This window comes from Cebidichthys violaceus, unplaced genomic scaffold (assembly GCF_023349555.1).
Source record: "Cebidichthys violaceus isolate CVI_PGR_0920_01 unplaced genomic scaffold, fCebVio1.0.p SCAF_25, whole genome shotgun sequence".
Classification (NCBI taxonomy): Eukaryota; Metazoa; Chordata; class Actinopteri; order Perciformes; family Stichaeidae; genus Cebidichthys; species Cebidichthys violaceus.
The window spans coordinates 2,995,121-3,017,091 of NW_027176428.1; the positions used below are offsets into that span (position 1 = coordinate 2,995,121).

The window sequence follows — 21,971 nt, forward strand, 5'->3', positions numbered from 1 at the left end:
CTTTAACCCGAGATTGTCCAGATGGCTGCTAGAAGTTCTCAATGTTCACATTAACAATTGCAAAAAATAAATAAACAAATACAAATAAAATAAAACAATTACAAATATACATACCAGAACAAACAGAACAATGTCCAATGAATTCTATTAAAATATTAATATTTTAATTATTTTCGTTAATCTGACATGCCATTTAATAAAACTGCATTTAACAAAGCACACATTTGATAGCTCATGATTTGATTGTATTGACATATTTCCTGAAATAAAAATTAAAACAATAAAAGATTGCTATTATGAAACTCATATTTGGGCATATTAAACTCACTTCATATAAGGTAAAAAAAAAACTTTAATTTCCCGCTGATACAAAATAGCATTTCCTTAAAACGGGGAGAAAACATCATCTGATCAATGATCTCACGCAGTTGGCGCGAACGTGCACGCTTGACGCCCGCGTTCACGTACGACCTTGTTTTTGTTGATGTTTAATGTGAGTGCGGCTGCGCGATGCTCAATGCTTTCGCCGTTGCTGACGCGACTTGGTAGGAGAAAAAGGAGTGTGTACCCTCTGGTTGTAGCTAGCGACGTTGTTAGAAACTGAAAAAGGAGTACAACCAGAGTGTATTATTACTTGGGAGCCAAGGAGGCAAGCTAATGAGAGTAGGTCAGCGACAATCCTAAACCAGTGACTAACCAACCTCTCCCGTATGTGATCGCCCTTGCTCGTCGTCGGACGCTGCCAGCGAGGGCCGAGGAACAACATAGCATATCGCCATTATATGATCCAGTGTCCAGAGTCACTTTTACCCTCCATGTGGGTGAGGGAGCTTTGTGTATCAGATTATGGCGAGAAAAACAGTTAGCAGGAAAAGGAAGGCAGGAGAGCCCAAGGACCAACAACAGGTAGGCGGAAACTCGGTGCGGATCCATGTTAACTAAGCTAACGCTAGTCAGTTATATTAGCATGCTAACTAGCATTGGGCTAACCAGGTTTAGCTGATCAAAGCCATGTCAGGCAAGCTATTGGTGACATTTTAACCAATGAACCGTCCAATATATTAGACTGTGTGGACATAACATCCACCAAACAAATGACAACTGCAGTCCCTTTTAACGACGTGTTTATATTTGAAAGTCAGAAACGTTACCCGTTAATGTTTGCATGGCGTTATCCAAAGGGTGTCCGTTAATAATACGACAGCTGGGTCAACGTTAGCCAAAGGGCTAGCTACCTCGTCTTATTATTATTTTTTATTGTAATCACGATTCAATAACACGTTCGCTTGTAGATAACAGTGACAGTCCCGTGTTCGCTTGGGGTAATCACTTGTCACCCTACAGTCACCATCCAGAAGAGCGTTAGTCATCATTTAAAACGGAATTTGTCCCAAAAATAAGGCATAACGTTAGCCGTTGCTAGCTGTTAAGCTAACGTTAGCAGATAGACGTTAACTAAGTTAGCTAGCATAGCTCACTTAAATACATACAGACCAACGGTAGATCGGCCTGTCCAAGATAATGGAATGGACATTCATCATCAGCACGAACGTCTTCCCTATTCAATCAGTCCTGAGCCCAGTTGCTGACACCATAATATATGCTTTGACTTTTAAATTTGTTAGCAGCATTACTAGCTTAATTTACTGCATCGTATGTTAACAGTGTCAAGACAATGGCATGTGTCAGGCATGTGGGGTCAGAATCATTCATTAGTAGAATTAAACCAAGTCTATATCAATAGACCTATTCTTTAGTCTGCTAAGGGCACACATCAGACACAACTATCAAAGACTACAAGAAATAAAACGACAGCAGATAGCACCACCGATTCCTTTGTGATCCAGGGGATATATACTTATTGTGTTGTTTTTACACAGTTTATAATGTGTATGAATAATTAGGCCCGGGTTAGACAATTCATAATCATCCCATAATTATTTGTAACGTTATTGTGATGCAATTCAGATTGTAACAGTTTTTTTGCATATCCTTTAAGTATGATATGCCTCACATAACAATGATCTCTGTAGAGAAGAATGGTGCTCAGGGACCCTTAAATGTTTCCAAACGTTTACTCAGCATTATTTAAGCAGCTTTAAAATTAATGAAAATTCATCCATCTGATGTCTTCTTTCAAGACTAGCTGTTCTGCCAGTTTCTGTGTTACCTCTTTCATTTTAAGAGAGTCTCAGGTAATATAATTTTACCTTTATGGCAAATTGCAATTTGTATACAATATTAGTGTACCAGCTTTGGCTGTGTACTTAAATATCCCTATTAAGCCAAAGTAAGTAATAGATCGACACAATAAAGTGTAATATCACTTTTAAAGCTGTGCTGTAAACCTGAGGTTGTATATTGTGAATTGTGATTAGCAGAGCTTTCAATTTTACAGGCAAAGTTAGATTTATATTCCCATAAAAGTCTTAGCAACAAGCCACTTAGTGTTGCAAAGTTGAAATGAATGGTCAGACAAGAGTGTGACTGGTGTACCTACACACTTATAAGCATGCTTTCTTGTGTCCCTTACCAGTGATAATGCAATCAGTATGTCTTGTGAGGTCTACTGACTAAATATAGGTGTGGTCTTAACTTACATCATAGACAGTCAATAATATTGGCATTATCAGATTCAGGGCTCTTGTGTAAACTAGGCCTGTAAATTGAGTACACATCCTGATGAAGTGTCAAGGATGTGTGTGGTTCTGCAGTAATATTTCCATAATCCACTAAAGTTTAGCAATTATTATGTTTTACTTACAATTGTGGAAGTTTCTGAAACATGTTCGACTTGACAAAAGTCATGCTTTTGCCTCTTAATTTTTTTTCTTTCCTCAGCTGGGCTGGTGTCAAGCGCCACACAAGCGGAGCCGTGTTTCTTGTTCATCACGTCATGCCCAGCAGTGGTGGTGCAGTCGGCGCTCGGTGGTATGTGCCCTCCGGGGGCGGGAGTTCAGACCTCAACAGCAGCACGAGTTACGGCTCCAGCGGAGCCTCCGGGGCTTTGCCGCCGGCAGGCTCCCTGGCATCCTCAAGGAGAGAGAGTTCTCCCTAGGGCGACTCAACAAGGTGTTTGCTTCACAGTGGCTCAACCACAGGCAGGTGGTGTGTGGGACCAAGTGCAACACGGTGAGATGTCATTATGTTACTCACCTGCATTCAGTGGTTTGACACTTAGTGTAAGATTACATGTACTCAAATAATTGATATTCTAACCGGATGTCTTTCCTTCCTTTGACTGCAGCTTTTTGTAGCTGATGTCCTGACGGGGCAGATAACACGCATTCCCATGCTGAAGGACAGGGAGTGTCGTGGTGCAGGCTCTGGGGCGGTGGGTGCAGTGGTGGCGGGGCGGCATTACCAACCCACAGGAGTGTCCCGTGCCCGGCTGGACCAGCAGGGCTGTGGGATCCACGCCATTGAACTCAACCCCTCTGGGACGCTGCTAGCCACAGGAGGAGACAACCCCAACAGCCTGGCCATCTACCAGCTGCCCACATTGGACCCTGTTTGTGTGGGAGATGTAAGTGGTTTGGGTCTGTTTGGGTTATCTGACATCCAGTCATCGCTTATGGTTTCTGATCCTCTCTTTTTGCCCACTGTAAGTCATTCTGTTACAGTTCTTGCAAAATATATTTGTGTCTGTCCACTAGCCACAGTGATTGAGTCCTGCAAGCATGGCATATCGTGGAGGGTTTGCTGTATTGGAGGTGGCAGTTTTGGCTCCTCCGTTGATATTGTTGACATTTCTTTCTTATTTACTTCGTATGTAGGTTAGCACTCTAGGTGATTTTTAGCTTAACTAGCAGAGGGGCTCTACAGATGACAGTGTTGGTTGTTCCACAAGTAAAATATCTCTCCAACTACTCTAACTACTGGAGTGATAGCCAAGAACTTTATGGTCCTCAGAGGATGAATCCTATGGATTTTGTCAAATTTTCCACTTGGTCAACACTTTTCATACCAAGGTAACACTAGTGATTGATTCCCTGATTGCATACTCTCAACCAGAGAGGGGTGAAATATTTCGATTTTATAACCATGATGTATATTTAGTTAATATTCCCCCCCAACATTTAGCTGTTCAACAATTCAAGCAGAAGAATACAAGGTTGTTTTGCTTTTACATAGTAGCCATTTTTTTTACAGGAAGGTCACAATGATTGGATCTTCTCCATAGCTTGGATCAGTGACAACATGGCGGTTTCTGGTGAGTTGGGTATATGAGTTAGGTTGTATGAATGACCACTGCTGTGTGAGCATTGGGCAGTGCACAATACCCTAATGACAATCCTATGTCTATTTTTCACTTTTCTATGCTGTTCGTGGAAACATAAATACTCTAGGCAGTAATCAACATGTGTTTTTAAATTCTTAGGGTCCAGAGATGGCTCCATGGGCCTGTGGGAGGTGACAGAGGACGTAATGAGCCAGGCTGAGCGAAGTCAGAATGAAGAGGCGGTGCCGTCATACGCCCACATCTCCCACCGCGCCCTCAAGGACATCCCAAAGGAGTACACTAACCCATACAACTGTAAAGTCCGTGCCCTGGCCTTCAACAACAACCATAAGGTAAGAATCATTGTCCTGGGGAACCATGTGATTGTGCTGTCAATGAAATATTTCTTATAATGCCTAATTTACTTAGTGACAGTTTTTAGGAAAACACAGGATATGAGAAAGAGATCATTTGAGCCCAGGAACTTTTAGCTTTGTCATTTTATAATCTGATTAGTTGACTTGTTGTCAGGAGATTGGGGTAGCCCACTTTATTTTTCTGTTATATCTGGATTTGCTGTTGCAAGTTACCACCTTTATTTATTTTTACAAGGAGGGGTTGAGTTTTGTTTTAAGTTACATATCCTGCTCTTACTTCCACTTCATCAAACTTAAATACATACATACATACATACATACATACATACATACATACGACACACTCATACAAACAGAATCCTTGCTTTATAGTTGGATATTTAGCGTACACATGGACATCAGAGGAGTGTGATGTTTAGATATATTTCTTTAAGCTGAACGTGAGTCACCAGAGAAATCCACTATATCAATCATTCAAGCTGACCACAGTAGTGGTTAAACCTCAAAGTAGTAGAAGTTTCACATCAAAACAAACAAGTTGATTGTCAGAACCTGTTGTTTCTGAACATCTTAGCATCACTTATTTACATTCGTCTTCCCTCTCTAGGAGCTAGGTGCTGTCTCTCTGGATGGCTATTTCCACCTCTGGAAAGCTGAGCACAACTTGTGCAAGGTAACTCCCATTACTATAGTGTGACTAATAATCATGTGATGCGTTTTCTCTGCATACTTCATACCACAGTGATGCATTCAGCTAAGGGAGAACAGGGTGACTACAGCTTGCTGCAATTTGTATTAGTGTTTTTTTACACTGCCAGTTAAGTTTGATACGAGATCAGTTGCTCACCAAAATAGTAAACATCTGTCTAATATTCTTATATTTCCATGCTTGTGCACAATCATGTGTCCAATCTATACGGAGAAGGAAGGACTGTTCTTGACGTCACTTTTACTTGGTTCCCATTTAACATTCTATGGTGTTTCCCTCTAGATTCTGTCCACCAAGCTGCCTCACTGCAAAGAGAATGTGTGTCTGGCATATGGACAGGACTGGTCGGTGTACGCTGTGGGTTCTCAGGCCCATGTGTCCTTTCTGGATCCACGGCAGCCTACACACAGCATCAAGTCTGTCAATTCAAGAGAGAGAGGAAGTGGTGAGTAATCTGTAAACTTCTGAAGAAAACAAAAAAAGCTATAGTAATGGCAGAAGCGGAGAGCTGATTTACCTCCCTAAACTACATCATGACAATGTTCAAATACTGCCGTTTACTTTTGAATAGCTATGCATTCAAGACATCTTTTGTCTGTGCAGGAATCCGTTCAGTGAGTTTCTACGAGCACATTGTGACAGTCGGCACCGGCCAAGGTTCCCTTCTCTTTTACGACATCCGGGCCCAGAGATTTCTAGAGAACCCTTTGAATCCAGGCGGAGGGTACCGGAAGTTCCCAGGAGATGGCATCCTAAAACTCTCTACAGGGAAAGGCTGGCTGGTACACGCTTTTTGCCTATTTGTCTTCAATAATAAACATATATGTGCTTAACATGAGTTGACCTGACACAGATGTAGCATTGTTGTCATAGATTAGTTTTCACTACTTTTCCTTCCTTCTCTCCTCATCCATAACCGTCCTCTCCTGCTCTCCCAACTCTCAGAATCACGATGAGACGTGGAGGAGTTACTTCTCAGACATTCATTCCTTCCCCAACGCGGTGTACACCCACTGCTACGACGATTCTGGCACCAAGCTGTTCGTAGCAGGTGGACCACTCTGTTCTGGCCTGCACGGCAACTACGCAGGACTGTGGAGCTAGCCTCTTCGTCTCCTCCGTCACTACATCCTTGTCCAGACTTTTTTCCCTAACCAGTCCCTCCGTCCCTCTCCCTCTTCAAGTCCGTGGACATCACTGTCTTTGGTATTCCTCTTGCTCATTAAAGTGTCACTCTGTTTTGCTCACATGTGGACTCAGGAGCATGATCTTGCCCCCACAGTATTGCAGCTTTGAATATTGTTGTTGTGTATGTTTGTGTCCTCCTATTCCTCTATCCCTTTCTCTCCCAATTATTCCTTTTTCTCCTTCCTCCACCTCAACTACTTAGTTTTTTATATTGAAATGTACAAACAATTAACTAGTCATTTTTAAGAGCTGCAAAGTCTGCCACTGAGGGACTTGGAAGAGTTTTGAGAAACATCTAGACTAAAGTAGTACATGTTTTCAGAATTTAAAATGTCCAACCCGCAGGGATTAGGCTATGTTATTTCGCTGGCTTGTTTTTTGTATGTAAGGACAGTGTTTACCGCTGCTTCCTCTGTGGTAAAAGACGGTGTCTTTGTGGAATACCTGTGGAATTTTTATTCCAAAAGTTCCTTTTCATTCTCTCACTAAAATGGTCGGCAATAACGGAGAAAAAGAGAGGAAGAAGAATGACTGAAGAGACAATTAATGTCAAAGGACTGAGCCGGAGGGCAGTTTGACATTTGATAGAGAATATTTACTAGTTGGAGCAGCCGTCCTGTCCCACAACAATCACAAAGAACTTCTCTCTTCTCCTTGCAGAAGTAAAAGCAAAGAAGTCAATCAAAATGGAACTTTGTGTTCATATTTGTTCTTACCGAGATGATGTAAAGGTGAAACATTAAGATTGCTAAATGCAGTGTTGTTCTTCTCTGAATTAATCCCAACAAATGCTTGTTTTATTTTTTTGGTGTGTGATTTGACAGGCGTACCCCTGCTGATATTCTAATTTTCATTATTTGTATTTATTTTCCCATTTCTTTGTCACCTTTATTCAGTTGGTCAGGGGTGTTTATAGCTGCTTCTTTTGAAGGATATATTGTCTCTTTGCCCTTTGCGTATGTTCCTGTTCTCTTTGACCAGAATACCTTGAGCAGATTTGACCATTAGTGGTGTTCAAATTCAAGATTTTAAGTACAAATAAGATTATTGATAGATTGAGGAGCCTTTAATGTCAAGGTTAAATCACCCCATAATTGTTGGACTCCTCCACAGGAACTAGGGAGAAGATCTGTGGTAGTCCACTCTGATCTTCTCAATCATCCAGCAAGGAGAACTATTGAGAGTTTTTGGACTCTACCCTGGAGTTGGATGCTGCAGGCACATACATTTGTTGTCACTGTTGTACAACTTTATTCTTTCTTCTTTTTTTGTACCAAGGAGTGAGTGACTCTGCTTTTTTCCTTGTTTGGTAGAGGCAGGCTTGACTTAACGTTTTTGCCTTCCTCTGGTCTTTCTGTGAAAGACTGCCACAGGCGATCATAGCTTTTCCTTTTCTACATGGAACTTTTCTGTAGTTTTCATGATAATGACATATTGAAAAGAGAAACCCCAATTACGACCTCAAATTGAACAAATAAACCAACACTTTTAAAGTGTATTTTATATATTAATGTGTATATGTATGTGTAAAATACATTGGGACAGTTGCATACATTTTTATGTATATGTCTGAGGAGGTGTGTAGATTGATCTGCCTACTTGGTGATGCCCTGTTTTTTTTATACATGCCTCGTGAATGTTTTTACAAATGACTGAATCTGAGGATATTGTAAGATATAAACATCTGAAAAAACAAGCTATTAAATCTTTAAAAAAGAGTAAATAATAAAAAATTAAATGTATATTGATGTAACGTTTCTTTTTTTCATGCTTGACCATTTATTCAATGTATTCTTGAATTAAAATGGTTCACTGCTAAATCTAGATGTTGCCATTAATGATGTCTAACCATACAATATAAGATAATCCTTTATTATATGGGAGCTTTCAAGACAGCAAGGTGTCTGGTAAAACAGTCTGCATTGTTATCATATGCTGCAGATATGTGCATCGCCAATGAACATAACAATATATATATATATATATATATATATACATATATATATATATATATATATATAGGTATAGGTATATACAAATAGATATCAAAGTACAAACGTCCATCCTAACAGAACGACGTGTGCTTGATGGTGAGTATTAGGAAGTTAGTTGTGACCCGGAGAAGAGGGAGCATCCACCGACACGGCAGCGCACGTCACGTGACCACCTTGTCTGCTGCTGGCTGAGTGAAGCGTGTTAGCAGGTAATAAAAACACAATTTTTCTTATGATTTTCCAAGTTCAGTGTCTGTATTTCAACGCTTATAAGGCACATACTTAAGCGCGCTTTCGCTGAGGTAGTTGGCGGCTGGCTTCGTTGCGTTGCTTACACGGGGTTGTGAGGGATGTCTTTCGCAATTTTTCTGTTGTCTTGTTTCCCGGCGAGCAATGTCGGGATGGGATTGGGTTCCGCTAAAGAGGCCCCTTTTTCTTTAGATTTAACACAGCTATGTTGTTAGCTCGCTAGCCCGGTGTTTATACGTCGAGGACACGCTTGACGAAACTGCCAGTAATCGTTAGATAACTGTGCGGAACTATAAATACGTATAAGACACAATGAAGCCAGTTACACGGTCGCTGGTTATCAACTTGGACCAGATTTAGACCGCTAGCACCGTTAGCTAGCTTCATCCCCGCTGTCGACGGTATAGTGTCAGCATTAGCATGCTAGGAGTTAACATGAGTCTATGCTAGCGAGGACAAAGGGACCCCCAGCACCAACACCACTAAGTCGCTTAGTGTTAAGTCGAAAACGACGCTAAAAGAATCTGATTTATTTTTTTCACGATAGACATGCAACGTCAACCGAATCGTCCCATATGTAGTCTCAGGAAATAAGTAGCTAACCTAACAGCGACGGGCTAACGTTAGCATGGCTTCAAAACAACGCTCCGCTCGCTTTATTATTATCAAAATAAGCTGTAGCTAATTGTTAGCTAACTGTAACCAGGTAGATGTAAATGTACGTAAACACATACGAGTAACTTTACTGGTGACGTTATTTTATTTCATGTCATGTCGATAAAGTCGTGTCCAAATAAATGTGATGAACGTTTGAGATGTGCGGAGTTAACGTTACTGAAAGGCTGTTTTGTTATTGTTTATCTCTTAAGACCGTCCACACTCGTACGTTAAACGTTATGTTGATATGTGAAAACATCCAATAGATAGTGCAGTTGCTGCTGTAGGTTTCTCAGTTATTAAAAATAGATCTTGATTTTTTTCACTGAAATTAAATTTAAAGCCAGTTCGTGCTTTTTTTGCATTTAGCTTTGTTCAGACCAGCAGCCAATGGCAGCAGTGCATCGGCCAACGTCACTCAGGCACTGTAAACTGGATTGCTATTGTTCTCTGACATAAAACAAATGGGTCACTGGAGATGTATGTTATGTTATTATCCTAACAATGGACACCATAGTCGAAGCTTGAAACACAAATTGCACTACAGGGTATTTTTTTACCACAAGGAATTGAGCAGTCACCTTTTGTATAAAGGTGTGTGTGTGTGTGTGTGTGTGTGTGTGTGTGTGTGTGTGTGTGTGTGTGTGTGTGTGTGTGTGTGTGTGTGTGTGTGCGTGCGCGCGCGCACGCGCTATCAAGCATATAGAGGGGACGTGGGGTCAGGGTGTGTGGTGTTCTGCTCACACGCTGAGGTCTTTGCTGTGTGTAAGAGGACACTGGGTCGCTCTCCCTCCTTGACCTAGATTTCCAGCAAAGCTGTTGTGTTATTAGGCCAACTGTGTGTCTTAGGCTTCGCTTCATAAGGCCAGTATTCATGCTTGCGCAATAAAGGCTTTAGCTACGCTCACAACACATATTTCTGGTATTAAACAATTCTTTCCTTTATGCACTCGCACACGGTCAAGTATTGAGGCTCCGCTGTAACAACATTGTAAATTAACTGAATGTACATAATCTGTGGGTTTAAGAACTGTTGGTTGATTTCGCTCATCCTTCCATGTTGCTTGTTTTCTTTTTGCAGATTTTTCTATTTTGTACATACAGAGTTTTGTATATACTGTATATGATGAGCTCGCTGGGCGGCGACAAGGCCCGGGGCCCTCGGGAAAAAGCGCTGCCTGCTGCCACTCAAGCATCACAACCACAGAAACAGATACAGGTGAGCCACCGCCACCGCAAAAACATGAAGAAACTTAATGAAAGCAAATCACATGCTATGTTGAGCGAAAACACCGCTGTTTAAGCAGACTGTCTAGGTGGCACTTGCTATGTATCTGAATACCTCTCTGATCATTATCTTCGTAAAGATACATTTGTTGACTGAGCTGTTCTATTCGATGGTTTGAATTTAAAGGTGTTCCTAATAATATGGCATACTTTGTTCATGTTTTTTGCTCCTGTTAACCAAAAATCCCCCCATTGTTCTCTATGATGCAGGCCACTGCTGAGCAGATCCGGCTCGCCCAGGTGATCTATGACAAGAATGATGCTGACTTTGAGGACAAAGTTAACCAGGTCAGGCGCGTGTTTACTAGTCAGTGCAACCTGTCGATCCTCCATGACTCCAGTACTCTATGGTGACAAATAAAAAAATGCTTATTTGATGTCATGAGTGACGCCTGCTGTGACTTGTACTGCTATGCGGTGAAAAAAACAGTGTATTTTGTCATTGGTACACCCTTGTTGACTGCTAGACAATTCTAATAGTGTGTGTGTGTGTGTGTGTGTGTGTGTGTGTGTGTGTGTGTGTGTGTGTGTGTGTGTGTGTGTGTGTGTGTGTGTGTGTTTGCTCTCCAGCTGATGGAAGTGACTGGGAAGAACCAGGACGAGTGCATGGTAGCACTCCACGACTGCAACGAGGATGTTAGCAGAGCCATCAACTTTCTCCTAGAGAGCACCTCGGACATGGTAAACGACATCATGTCGCATTTAATCTCATTTCAAACTTCCCTTAGTGGCCGTCTGTTATTTTCAACTATATGAATTTGCAATATCAGATATTGTGAACATATTTTTATGCTGGAAGGCAGAATGTGCAGCAGCTCTGTATGATAACTGTGTATAATTTAAATGACTCATTTTATAGGTAAGAACAACAGCATGAACTATGAGAATAAGTTAGAAAAGTCTTTCATGCTCTAAATTTCATATTGTACTCATGCTGCCACAAATGGAATATAACTTTTCTGATATGTCACTGTAAGAAAAGCACAGGTGGCATTAATAACCATAACAATGGCTCAATACAATTTATGTCAGCTGGTTTCATGCTCACTGCCACAGCTTAAGCCTTGTGCTACAAGACTTTGGTTGCTGTGCTTACTTGAGAGTGCACAAACTACACACCAGATCTCAGACCAGGTCCCTGTTCTCTGTGTGTGGATGATAGAGTTATCCAGATTACGAATGTTGACTATTTGTCAACATTTGTCAAATTCATCTGGAGGTGTTGTCAGAGAAACGAGTACTTCAGCCCAAACTTGCAAAAATGCAGGCTTTTTGAAATTGACCTAGATCATGACCAAAAGGTTTAGTAGTTTTGCCTCACAAAGGCCTGTAATGCGAAACGCAAGCCATTGCTCAACCTGTTAAGACAGCTGTATTGATTTAAAATACAGAAACACGTTCTGTGAAGAAAGCCTGTCAGGCTGCAGGTACATGTTCAACACCATCAGAATCGTTTATTGCCATGGTTGAACATACAAGGAATTTGACATGACGGGAGGTGCATAACATTTAACAGTCAACGACAATCAACACAGTGCAAAGTATATAAACATATTCAAATTTACAGAGAAATATAAAATAAAATAAAGTTAAATATTTAATGACATAAAAGTAAAAATTACAGAAAGATATTTTAAGTATTTTCCTTAGTTAATAAGTCACAAAACAAAGCATTCTGGCACCTCACTACTAGATTTTGAGTTATGTAAAATGCTCAGAAGATTAACACACCTTCTGAAAAAAACACTTTGTTGTTGTAAAAATGAATTCAGTTGAATCAGCCTCTGAACTGTCCTTTGCCACAGTGAATGTTGAGCAGTTTGCTCTTTCTACCATCAGCGTCTACCATAGCGCCCCCCCCCCCCCCCCCCCCCCCCCCGCTGCTCAGAGAGGAAGGTCAAATGGGCTACCAAAGACACTTGCGTGTTGTTCTGCCTGTGTGTTGCCAGTCCAAGTGAGTGTCGCAACATTTCTGAAGAATGCCAGCTGGCACAGATGGCGAGGAGAGGCTGTAGGGCAGGACGGCCAGTCAGACAGCTACCTGGTTGTTTTGGTGTCTTGAAAATCCCAAAATAGCAAATGGCCGGTTTTCTCCTTTTTACGTGGAGGTCTCCCCCCGCTGTTATTGTAAATACTGCAACCCTCTGATTACACCTGCTTCTACTATACTTTGCAAGATCTTAACTGTCATAAACAAAAGCAGAGTGTGTTATATTTTACTGTAAGAGTAGGTGTAGCCCAAAAAAAACAGTGGCCTCTTACCTAATTAAAACACTCATTTTAGTGACTCTATAGATTTAATCATCATGTTGTTTAATATTGAAACTCTACCAATTACATGTCCTCATCTGATATTTGTTTTTCTTACGTAACACAGCCTAGAGCACACTTCAGTAAATACGTTGGTCAAAAAATAGCCGGCATCACGGCTTTTCTCTAACTGTTTCCAGAACCGTTTTTATCGTGTCCTGTATTGTCTCTTTATCCTCGTGAACAAAATACACTTGAAACTGTTTGAAATGCGATGTTCAACCAGCCACAGAATGTTAGAAGCTATTTCGACATGCTGCAACTGTGAAATTGATTTATTTTTTTTAGTTAAAAAAAAAACTGCCTACCACTGCCTCACTGAAGCATATTGTCAATGTTGATACTTTGTTTTACTACTGGCTATAGCTTTTATAGTGTTTTAATTGCTATAAGGAACATGTGAGCTATATATTTTGTGGTTGACTCTTTCTGTATTTTTTTATTTCCCTTCTCTGTCCTGTTGTTCAGACGTCATGGGAGACGGTGGGGAAGAAGAAGCCCCTAGTGAAGGAGGGTCCATCAGACAGCAAGGAGAACAAGGAAAACCGGGAGAAGAAAGGAGAGAGGGAGGCTAGCAAGGGCCGCGCGGCAGCCAACCGCAAGGGCCGGGGGGCCAGTCGCAGTCGACCGGGTAAACCTCACATTCATTTAAATCTAGTTCAGAGTCTCCCGTCTCTTTTCCCGTCTCTTCTCTCAGTATGTTTGATGATATAATACGATTTCTAATGCAGTGTCTTTTCTCATTTTTACATGCGTTTGCACACGTACAGCACGTCCAGAGGAGAACGGAGTGGAGGTGACACCAGTGGACAGAGGTGCAGATCGAGGTCGGAGGGCCAGAGGTGGTGGTCGAGGTGAGCGTGTGCACATTACAACCCGTTGTCGGCACGCCCAACGCTGGAGTGGATGTTGTTGACCTTTTGTATGGATGTTATGCAGGATCTGGAGGGCGAGGCAGAGGCAGAGGACCACCAGGGAGCCGGTTCTCAGTCCAGGGCATGGGGTATGGTGACAACTCACACTCACTCTCTCTCAGGGGTGTTCACATACCATGTTCACATGGTTTAAATTAATTAGTACCAGAGTGTTTTTTAGGCCAGGAAATTTAACTTTGTTGTGGATTTGGTTTCTGAATGAGAGCGAGTGATGCATTTTTCTTGCAACTGATTTTTTGGAGTTTCGACATCCTTGTGTTTGCTCTTTAAAGGTTGTGAGTCTTAAGTCACCGGTCCCATTAAGATGTGTTCATGTGATCATAATGAACGCATCTCACCTCATCCTCTGCTAAGCACCTGAAACCCGAAAGACCAGAAATCAATATTGCATCCCTCTTCTAATGGCAGCTTTGTCCAATCAATAGTATGGATAATACATATTATTGCTTGAGACGCAGTTTATTAGGAACATAATTAACTAAATCTGTCAGCTACTCCCCTGCCTCTTCAGGTTCTTTCTGTGTAATTAAATTAACCTCTCCCTGACTCTTCCACAGCACCTTCAATCCAGCGGACTATACCTCGGAGGCTCGGTCAGGGACCACACAAATGGAGGTGTGGGACACGGCGGCCAACAACAGCACAGATGGGACAGGTGAGCTCTTCACCTGTAATGGCAGTTTTGTGGTGAACAAATACATCCAATCTATTGAGCAGACAGTACAGTGTAGCTTTTATGCAAATGTGAATAAACTACAGGTATCCTGCATTGTGTTAACCTGCTTATCCCACCTGTATTTCAACTTTATGACTCATTGTTGGTTGCTCCCTAGTGACCTGGAGGGGTCCCTTGGAAGACTGGGCATCCGAGGACTGGAGCGAGGATGTTGGCGTGAGTTGACACAATTACAGGAGAAGTCTGTCAATCACACAGTTTTGGTGCACATTTGAAACACTTCTGTTTCCTGTGTGTTTTTGTTCCTGCAGCTCTCAGAGACCAAAGTGTTCACCTCCTCATGTGCACCTGCTGCTGAGAATCACATCACACCTGGGCAAAGGTGAGTAACTGGCTCAACTATAACATCATACATTGGACATCCAAACTTTGATTGGATGTCTTGCAAGCATTTTCTAATTGACTTTTGACCAACGTGTTTCTGTGTTAGTTTGGACATCGCCTCTCTGCTGCAGAAGCCGGTAGTTGGAGGAAGAGAGCCATCATCGTCCTCTTCCTCTCAGAGTCTGGTCTTCACGAACTCCCACCACCACCACCAGCCACCGCAACAGCAGCCGCCCCCCAGTCGCAACGCCACCAGTAGCACTAGCTATGCTCATGCCGCTCTGGTAAAAAGAAAAAGCTGCACTCTTTTATTTCATACACATTCATTCGTCCATCACATGTAAATAAACTCGCACATATAAACACAGACTGGTGATGACACTTTTCTCCTCCTGTCTGTGCCAGTCGTCGGTTCTGGGAGCTGGTTTTGGGGATCTGGGGCAGGCCAAAAGGGCTCCGCCTAGCGCTGGAGCTCAGATACTGGAACAGCTGAAGGGCCCTGGCTTGGGTCCGCTACCTTCATCCCAGGCTGCGCCTCCTGCCAGCACCCAAGGAAGCAACACTCCCATTTGCCGACTGCCAGGCCTGGGAGCACCTGTACCTCCACCCTCCTCCTCTAGCTGGGACATCAAGGCTTCGGAATCCAACACCACCTCGCTGTCCTCGCAGTTTAGCCGTAAGTGTTCAAGTGTGACTGTCAGAGTGCAGCAATTAACAAGTTTCTATTGATTCTATTTATAATCCTTGTCCTTTGTTTTGTTGTGCGTCTGTGTCATGCAGGTGAGTTTGGCCTGCAGCCAGAGCCTTCTCTGGTGCTGAGTCAGCTGGTTCAGAGGCACACCGGCCCCTCCTTGCCTCTGGCACGTCAGCCCAGTCCTCCATCGCAACAAGCGCCCCCTGCTTCAGCCTCGCCCGCTCCCCACCACACCAGCACGTCAGCACAGGCAGGCCCAATAATGGCTGCTGCTGGTGCTAAACCTCCTGCCCCTGGTGCAGGGCTGGACCCTCAGGGTGGCAGTACACCACTGCAACGGGCACAGCTCAAAGGCCAGAAACGAAGGATACCTCCCACATCGAAGGTAGGGCATTGATGTTGATGGACAGAACTTTAAATCCATTGCACATGTGGCTACTCTTATTTATTTATTTATTTATTTATTTATTTATTTATATATATATATATATAAAATTATTATTTGCATATTTAGGCAGATCTTTTGTAAATGACCACATACATGGTAGTTATATGAGCTTAAAATCACGGCCCGGACACCTGACTGTTCCCTCCATTGTGGCAGATCCCCTCCACAGCGGTAGAGATGCCCGGCTCGGCTGACGTCCCCGGGCTGAACCTCCAGTTCGGAGCTCTAGACTTTGGCTCGGAGTCAGCATTGCCAGAGTTTGGAGTCGTTGACAATTGTGCGATGGCAGCATCCAGGGAGTCCACACCGGCCCCTGCACCGGGACCAGGGACACAGAGCCAGACAAGCCTGTACTCCAAACCACTCAGGTACCGTCGCTGCTGACTGACTAGTTCTAACTTTTTAATACATATGAAAACAGAAACTGTTCTTTTGAAAATTCTAAAGCACTACAGATCAAAGAGCCTTAATGGGGGGGGGGGTTGTTAACAAAGTGTATTTAATAACTTTTCCTTCTCTCCCTGCTGTTGTCTTGCAGTGAGTCGCTGGGCAGCCCTCTCTCCGTCGCCCTGCCTCTGCCTCTCTCCTCATCAGAGCCGGTATATCACTCCTCTGTGCCGATGCCCAGCCTCACTCCCTCCTCCTTAGGGACTGCCGGCTCCTCCAACCCACCCTTGTGTTCTTCGACAGCCTCCACCACCTCCTCCTCTGTACCCTCCTCTCACTTCTCCACAGTGGGGGGGAGTTACGATGGGACCATGCCCCCTCACACACGACTGGCCTTTTCCCAGAGTAAAGAGGCCACGGGACCAGTCATGGTAATACAGCTTTGTAGTTATTAGAGATGAGAGATCATCCAGATTTAACTTGCCTGTATTTTCTCACTAGAGGATTTGCCCGTAGCCCCTTAAGAAAATCAAACTTTATAGTAATAGCATGAATTGTGTTTTGGGTTTCGATTTTCACCTTTTTATCTGGTCCTCTCTTATGTAGTTCAAGTCTGTACTGAATTCAGTGATGTTTTCTTCGTACTGTTTATGTTTGCTACATAGATATAATGGTCTTGATCTGTTGTCGGTATACGCTGACACTGAGCTGCGTTTTTATATCACCAGAATGGTCTGAATGGTGTAAGGACCTCTACTGCTCTCGACAGTAAGTTCCCAGTACTAGTGTATTTGTTCAGTCTATACTTTCTATTATAAATGTCAACCATGAGCCATCCTTCTTTGGCTATGCTATTGTGAGTCTTTTACAAATAAAGTCCTTTTCGTTCCTCCTACTCTCAGCTTCATCAGCATCCTCTACACCGAAGCCGGAGTCGCCGTCTCTGAACATCAGCACCAACGGTGCCTCGGCTCCCTCCTCCCACTTACAATCCAGCCTGCCCGCACACAGCTCCAACACACTCTCCAACCTGGCACAGGACCTGCCCTCAGCCAGCCAACTCAACTCACTCAACAGGTGACACACCCACATACAGCAGACCGATGACCAGCTTTGACGAGGCAAAAAAAAAAAAGGAACTTTGAAATTCATTGCAAAGTTGGGATTTACTGGCCATGTTCAGCCAGCCTGATTACTCCAAGAGAGTTCAGTATAGTGGATGCCTGCTGCTGCTGCTGCTGCTGCTGCTGCTACCACTCATTTGTGTTTGTGTGAATGTGCGCACACAACACACATTTATTTATGATAACACAATGATACTTTCTTGGTGTTAAAAATTGTCTTTTGCATCCAAAAATATTAGTTTTTCACTGGCGCCACAATACACTGATCATGTCTTTCCTCTCTGCCTTCACTCTACAGTCATGTCAGCAATCATTCCTCAGTGTCAGCTCTGGGCTCCAGCTCCCTCACCGTAAGTACATGTCTCGTCTTCCCCGAGCATGATTATTTATTTTTGTGTGTGTAATAATATGTAACAGTCACAGCCAAAGACTGCTTTGAGACTGTACTCAATGCTGTTTCTATGGCTACAACTGGTCAGCACCGTCTGACAAACGCATGCATTGTAAAATGAAATCTATATAGCACTTATTTCAAATGACGTCGACCGATGTCCCGCTTCCTCCCTGTCCGCAGTACACCAGTGTTGACCACAGCAGCGTGAGCTCTCTGGCTCCGTCCACTGGCTCCTACGTATCATCGCAGCCCTCCGCACTCCACTCGACCCACAACAGCAGCAACAGTAGCAGCGGCATCGGCCACCTGGTCAACATGCCCAACATGGGCAACCACATGAGCAGCACGGTCGGTGGTATTGTCGGCGCCAGTGTACTTCACTCTGCGGCCATTGCCGCCAGCGCGGCGCTGGGACTCGGCTCCAATGGAGCTACTGCCACGTCCAACCTCTCTGCACCGAGGAACACACCTCTGCTCTCCTCCACCGCCGGTAAGCACATACACTCCAGACACACATGGGAAATGTTAATGTGTGATGGGTTGCTTTCACTCATTCGTTGAGCTCCCTTGATGATACAAGCCCAAATATTTGTACTTATTGCTGTTTGTTCACGTGAAAGTAAAGTACCTGAAAGTGATGGTTGTTTTGACAGGTAAAGCTCCTCCTAATTTATCCCAGGGAGTGCCTCCTCTACTGCCCAACCAGTATATCATGGGCCCAGGGGGGCTGCTGCCAGCATACCCAGTAAGTAGACCCTCAGGGTCTAGAATCATCTGGATTTTCTTCTGAACACAAATCATGATATTTGCCCGGCCCTTCAGTTCAACAATATGTGTGCGTGTGTTTTTTTGGACACATTTTGCAGTTTTTCTGACTGATGATCTCTGTCCTTTGTGTTTCACAGCAGATCTATGGTTACGAAGACCTCCATATGCTCCAGTCCAGACTGCCAATGGTGAGCCTCATCACCACACTCTGCGACAGCTTCTCTCTCGTTCTAAATCAACTTATTTAGGTTATTGTGTGGCTCTTCTCCTCCTCATCGTTCTCCTGTCTCTTTAGCCCTCTTTGCAGGATTACTATGGAATCACATTCCCTGGCCCCGCAGCAACTCTCTCTGGTAGAGATGGGAGCCTAGCCAACAACCCCTACTCAGGTAAAGCACCTTCAACCCTTGCTGGCCTTGTCCAAAATCTTAAAATCCTGTGTTTTGTTCTCAACTGACATCTCAACTGTTTTTTCAGGTGAAGTCACAAAGTTTGGCAGGAACGACTCCACCTCCCCGGCACCCCCCACGAGCCTTGCGGCCTCACAGGCTTCCCAGGGTCAGAGCCAAGGACAGAACCAGGCCCAACCTCAGCCCCCCCAGGCCCAGCCTCAGCCCCAGGGCCAGCCGCAACACCACAGCAGTCAGCAGGCCTTTCTGCCTCCAGGCTACAGCTACACAGGCCTGCCTTACTACACCGGCGTTCCCGGTGCCGTACCAAATGCTGCTGCCTTCCAGTATGGCCACACCATGTTTGTTCCTCCGGGGGGCCCGGCCTCGGCCAAGCAGCACAGTATGGGCCTCGGTTTGGGGAACCCCTCGGCGAGCCCCTTCCAGCAGCAGACACAGCAGCAGCCCAGTGGTTACGGCCAGCACGCCTTCAGCTCAGGTTAGTGAGCACACCACTTAATACAGCTTGGGAAATTCATTTGATTTTGGGTTAAGTAGTTCCTAAACTCTTGTGTGTATCGTTTGAACACTGAACTTAGTTGTCTTGTGCAGGGTATGAGGAGCTGACAGCGGGGCCAGCAGGAGTGGACTACAGTAAAGGATACAACTCCTCCTCACAGGCACAAGCCAAATCTGCTGCTTCTGGGCCCGGGAAAGGTAAGAAGGAAGAAACAATGAAGTGTTTCGAATATGTTCATTTGGATTTTTAAAGTGGTTTGTAATGTGTAAATGTTGTTGCTGTCATTCTGCTAGGTGTCTCGGTGACGTCCAGTAACTCCGGTGTGCCAGACATCAGTGGAAGTGTTTACAATAAGACCCAGGTGAGCCTCCCCACCCACCCACTGTTGTCTTGTTGTATAATTTATACTAATAAATAATCCGGTTTTGAGTTTCATTTGTACTTTATCTGCAGTCTTTTGATAAGCAGGGTTTCCATGCGGGGACACCTCCTCCCTTCAGTCTGCCATCAGCGCTGGGGGGCCCGGGGCCTCTGAACCCCGGAGCAGCTCCCGGAGGCTATGCACCGGCCCCGTTCCTCCACATCCTGCCTCACCAGCAACCACACTCACAGCTGCTGCACCACCACCTAGCTCAGGATGGACAGGTAACACCCGCAGACATTTTTTTGTTTTGTTTGTTGTTGCACTGGTTTTACCGGTTTCTCCAGCGCTTACACGCATGTCTATCCATTTTCAGGGTGGTCCGAGCCAGCGTGGCCAGTCCAGCAGCCTGCAGCAGAAGAGCCAAGTCAACAAGTCGAGCTACGGCAGCTCCCCCTACTGGGCCAACTGAGATGTGTGTGTGTGTGTGTGTGTGTGTGTGTGTGTGTGTGTGTGTGTGTGTGTGTGTGTGTGTGTGTGTGTGTGTGTGTGTGTGTGTGTGTGTGTGTGTGTGTGTGTGTGTGTGTGTGTGTGTGTGTGTGTGTGTGTGTGTGTGTGTGTGTGTGTGTGTGTGTGTGTGTGTGTGTGTGTGCATTGACACAGACACCAAACGCATGACACCACACCTGCGTATCTGACTGATGAGAAAATAGAGGGACAAACCATTTTACAACACAAGCTAAAACACACACTACCACCCCCACCCCCCTCCCCTTTGCTCTGTATATCCCCTTTTCAAATTTATGGCTGTTGTATGTAAAATATATTTATGTATGTATTTATACAGTATATATGTATTGGTAGGACATAAAATGTGGTTTTCTGCATTTTGTTTTTATTTTGAAGGACATTTTATTTCCAAAAAAAAAAAAAAAAAGTGGAAAAATGAGAATGCTAAATTAATGGAGATGAAGTTGGTGAATATACTTGAACACAAGCATCTTGTGATGTGGATTTTTTTTGTATGCATACATGAACTGAGAATGATGTACATAAATTCTACACATCATTTTCACGGCAAAGGCCTTTTTTTGTTTTAGAAGAAATACGTTTTTGTAACTTTAGTCTCCCGCATCTGTGAATCCTTATATTGAGGGTGACTTGAGTTGATAGCTTGACTTTTCTTTTTACCCGGTTTCCCTCCATCTTTCTCTCATTCCTCAACTCTTACTAGTTGGCTGGTTTTACCGGCCAGGCCTTGGATTTGATGTCATTTTAACATTGGTTTAATCCTTGTTGTCCAAATTAAAAGTTCTTAACAGTATATATGGGTCTGGAATCAATACTTAACCACATTGTTCCCTGGATACAGACCCATGAAGTTTCATGCACACGCAGAATCATACTAATCCATTATGAACCAAACTGTTCCCCGTTGTACAATGCAGGATAGTCAAGGCAATATTTGATATATAGGCCTGCTAAACAACCAAAGGATGTAATTGTGCCAAACATGTTCAGGACACGGGCAGCATGGACTTCAGCACCCTTGAGCTTGTGCCTGAGTACACAAAGGACTGAAGGTCTGTCAAGTTCAGGCTCCAGAAGCAATACAACTTAAAGTATCAGTTTTATCGGATGCTCAAATATAAAACGTTAGGTATGTTACAATTACTGGCTAACGGAGGACCATATTGTTTTTCAAAATACACTTTTGACCATACAAGATCAGCTACACTGAGCTGATTTTTATATACTAGACAAAAGGTGAGTTTAGAGGCGGTGGCTTGTTCTCTTTAGCTCTTTGTAATCTGCAGCTAAACGTCATTGTGACCATTCCTTTAATTTATCGTTGTCACCCCAGTGTTCGCCGTCTCTAGCGACACCAACTGTAAGTC

The 21,971-nt window shown here is 43.7% G+C and overlaps 2 protein-coding genes across 3 annotated transcripts; both read left to right on the forward strand.

Annotated features, from left to right (window-relative positions):
- The first annotated feature begins 513 nt into the window (after window positions 1–513).
- dcaf12 (DDB1 and CUL4 associated factor 12) lies at window positions 514–8,238 on the forward strand. The gene is made up of 9 exons (XM_068720306.1): window positions 514–906; window positions 2,842–3,132; window positions 3,248–3,526; window positions 4,153–4,213; window positions 4,382–4,575; window positions 5,207–5,272; window positions 5,591–5,753; window positions 5,912–6,090; window positions 6,254–8,238. Exons 1-9 carry the CDS (start codon window positions 847–849, stop codon window positions 6,410–6,412), a joined length of 1,452 nt encoding a protein of 483 aa, XP_068576407.1. The 5' UTR covers window positions 514–846; the 3' UTR covers window positions 6,413–8,238.
- Window positions 8,239–8,639: 401 nt separating this feature from the next.
- On the forward strand, window positions 8,640–20,637 carry ubap2a (ubiquitin associated protein 2a). Of its 2 annotated transcripts, XM_068720101.1 has the most exons (27): window positions 8,640–8,699; window positions 10,478–10,615; window positions 10,894–10,971; window positions 11,254–11,364; window positions 13,462–13,624; window positions 13,764–13,847; window positions 13,933–13,996; window positions 14,486–14,583; window positions 14,762–14,820; window positions 14,916–14,986; window positions 15,095–15,272; window positions 15,394–15,664; window positions 15,769–16,067; window positions 16,287–16,498; window positions 16,669–16,948; window positions 17,246–17,285; window positions 17,420–17,594; window positions 17,940–17,991; window positions 18,216–18,525; window positions 18,689–18,780; window positions 18,941–18,991; window positions 19,099–19,192; window positions 19,281–19,691; window positions 19,805–19,909; window positions 20,006–20,073; window positions 20,166–20,357; window positions 20,450–20,637. In XM_068720101.1, the coding sequence occupies exons 2-27, from the start codon at window positions 10,520–10,522 to the stop codon at window positions 20,543–20,545; spliced, it is 3,750 nt and encodes a 1,249-aa protein (XP_068576202.1). In that variant the 5' UTR covers window positions 8,640–8,699; window positions 10,478–10,519; the 3' UTR covers window positions 20,546–20,637. The 2 variants fall into 2 exon arrangements, with proteins under 2 accessions (XP_068576202.1, XP_068576201.1); XM_068720100.1 differs by lacking the exon at window positions 8,640–8,699 and having other exon boundaries at window positions 10,464–10,615; window positions 20,181–20,357.
- The last annotated feature ends 1,334 nt before the right edge of the window (window positions 20,638–21,971 follow it).